The 2,469-nt window shown below is 58.6% G+C and overlaps 1 protein-coding gene across 1 annotated transcript in view; it reads left to right on the forward strand.

Annotated features, from left to right (window-relative positions):
* Nucleotides 1-84: 84 nt before the first annotated feature.
* The window catches only part of LOC104497127 (hepatoma-derived growth factor-related protein 2), a gene marked incomplete at its 5' end in the record, with an annotated part of 8,083 nt that continues 5,698 nt past the window's right edge, over nucleotides 85-2,469 (forward strand). Inside the window, 3 exons of the mRNA XM_010140341.1 lie at nucleotides 85-161; nucleotides 244-382; nucleotides 2,324-2,459. Coding sequence (XP_010138643.1) covers nucleotides 85-161; nucleotides 244-382; nucleotides 2,324-2,459 — 352 coding nt within the window. The remainder of the gene's footprint in view (nucleotides 162-243; nucleotides 383-2,323; nucleotides 2,460-2,469) is intronic.

Raw genomic sequence — 2,469 nt, forward strand, 5'->3', positions numbered from 1 at the left:
GCTAGCCGGGGCTGACGTGCCTCGCAGAGGAACGTGCTCAAGCCGCTCTCTCTGACCACCTTCCTGCTTTGGGTTTCCTTTCAGATCGATGACATCGTGGACGGCGCCGTGAAACCCCCACCGAACAAGTACCCCATCTTCTTCTTCGGCACCCACGAGACGTAAGCGCTGCCTCGCTCCCCTCTCTGGGCTTCTGCCCCGCTGCCTCTGCTCCGGGCTCACCTCTGCTTTGTTTCTCTCCAGTGCCTTCTTGGGCCCTAAAGATCTCTTCCCTTACGAAAAATATAAAGACAAATATGGGAAACCAAACAAGAGAAAAGGCTTCAACGAGGGATTGTGGGAAATCCAGAACAACCCTCACGCCAGTTACAGTGCCCCTGCGGTGAGTGGGGGCCCGCGCGGTGGGGGTGAGCGTGGCCGTGGGCTGCGGCCCCTCTGCCTCTCCTTCCCTCCCAGCCGCTCTCCTCCTTTGCTTTCTGCTTCTCGTTGCTGCGCTGCCCACATGCTTCCAGCTCGTGGATCAGCTTTCTTGGGGTTGAAGTGGCTTCCCTTCCCTGCCCTCTCCTTCCCAGGGGAGTCATCTGTCATCCTCCTCCTCTGGAGGAAGATGCCTTTGCCCCATCTTCGGGGATGTGTTTTGTGCCGCTTGCCCAAAACTGCAGAGATTTCACTGTCAGAGCAAGAACTCGAAGCTCCCAGACCTGCGTGTGGACTGCTGGGCACTTGCAGAATCACAGAGTCATCTGGTTGGAGGAGACCTTTAAGATCATCGAGTCCAACCACTCCCCCTACACTGCCAGGGACCCTCAACCATGTCCCTCAGCACCATATCTACACGTCTCTTAAAGCCCTCCAGGGAGGGGGCTCCACCACCTCCCTGGGCAGCCTGTTATTCATCCAGAGGCAGTCCCTCCTCTTCATCCATCTCCAAGGTCTTGAGCCAAAAGCCACCAGGCTGCTCCTTCAGCATCCTCCAGAGCAGGCCAGGAGATGGCCCTTTGCTGCCAGGCCCTTTGCTGCCAATCCCTTGGCGTCGGCATTTCGTAACCATAATTTGTGTGATAGAATTTACTGTAGAGTGATCTTCAAAGGCAGTTTCCAAAGCAGCTTCACAGGCCGTTGATCTGAAGAGGCAGAGGAAGGTTTTTAAGGTGATCTGCAAGGACGAGGTGGTCTGGAGGTGTGGATGGGCTCAGTGAATGAACCCTACCCCAGCTGTGCCGTTGCCAGTGCAGGGTGTGGTTGGAGTAACTGCAGGAGATGGTTGGACCCATAACTGTAGGTGTAGGGTAAGGTGAGACCATGGAGATGCTTGAAAAACTGGAGAACAATTCAGCCTGTTGGGCGGGAGGTTGGTGATGGTGAGGGAGACAGCACAGAAACGCCCTGGCAAGGGGCCTGCTGTGATTGTGGGACCGAGGTGACACCAGCGGCCCCAGCAAGGCTGAGGGTCCACCAATGCCAACTGCATCTTGTGGACAAAATGCTCAGAAGAGGAGACTGAAGCAGAGGTCTTTGGTGTTGAGACCTAAGTGAAGCGAGGTACCAGGAACAGTAAAGGACGAGGAGAGGCTCTAGCACTGGAAGAATCCCAGCTCTGGGAAAGCCCTTGGGTGTGATGTCCTCGTGGTGAGGAACCTCACGATGGACTGGTGAGAAGCCAGGAGAGCTTCCCTGCGTGGGAGTGAGGGAACAGGACACAGGAGATCCCAGCTGGAAAGAGCGATGACTGCCACACTGGAGTCCTCGTGTGGACTTTTCTGCTGGGGAGGGCGTGTGAGGTGCTGTGGGGTGAAAACATCTGAGAAGGAAGAGGCCTGACCCGAAGGAAGAGGCCTGGTGGCTCCCCAGCGCCAGAGGAGAGGCTGGACAGAGCCATCCTTGCCTGGCGCCGTGAGGGCAGAGCAGGGCTGGGGGCTGCTCGCCTGGGGTGGGCTGTCAGGGCCAGGCTTCCGCGGGGTCTTTGGCAGAGCACAGGGATGGGGGCAGAGAGGGGAGCAAGGTGGCAGCGGGGAGAAGCTGAGCTGGGGGATCCAGAGGGAAGGTGTGGCTGGTGGTCTCGGGGTGGTGCATGAGGGGCCTTGGGTGCGGGGGCTTTAGAAGGGGGTCAGCTGAGCGTCCTCGCTGAAGGGCTGGTCCTGTCCGGAGCCAGCCCGAAGGGCTCTGTGCTGGGAGAGGAGGGTCCGCTCTCCTCTGCACACACACGTCTCTGCTCCGCACTGCCATCCATCATCATCACCCCGCTGTGCCCCTTCTCCTCTCTCCCCAACATGCTGCTGGCTCCTCGGGGCGATAACACAACTCTCGTCCCTGCTGTCTTTAGCCCGCAAGCTCCTCGGACAGCGACGTTCCCGAGAACGACCCCATGGTGGGAAGCGATGGAGGTGACGATGAGGAGGACTCTGCCATGGCTGCGGTCGCCACAGAGAAAATGGAAAGTGATGAGGACTCCGATCGACGCAGCGACCA

This window comes from Buceros rhinoceros, unplaced genomic scaffold, assembly GCF_000710305.1.
Source record: "Buceros rhinoceros silvestris isolate BGI_N320 unplaced genomic scaffold, ASM71030v1 scaffold26807, whole genome shotgun sequence".
Classification (NCBI taxonomy): domain Eukaryota; kingdom Metazoa; phylum Chordata; class Aves; order Bucerotiformes; family Bucerotidae; genus Buceros; species Buceros rhinoceros.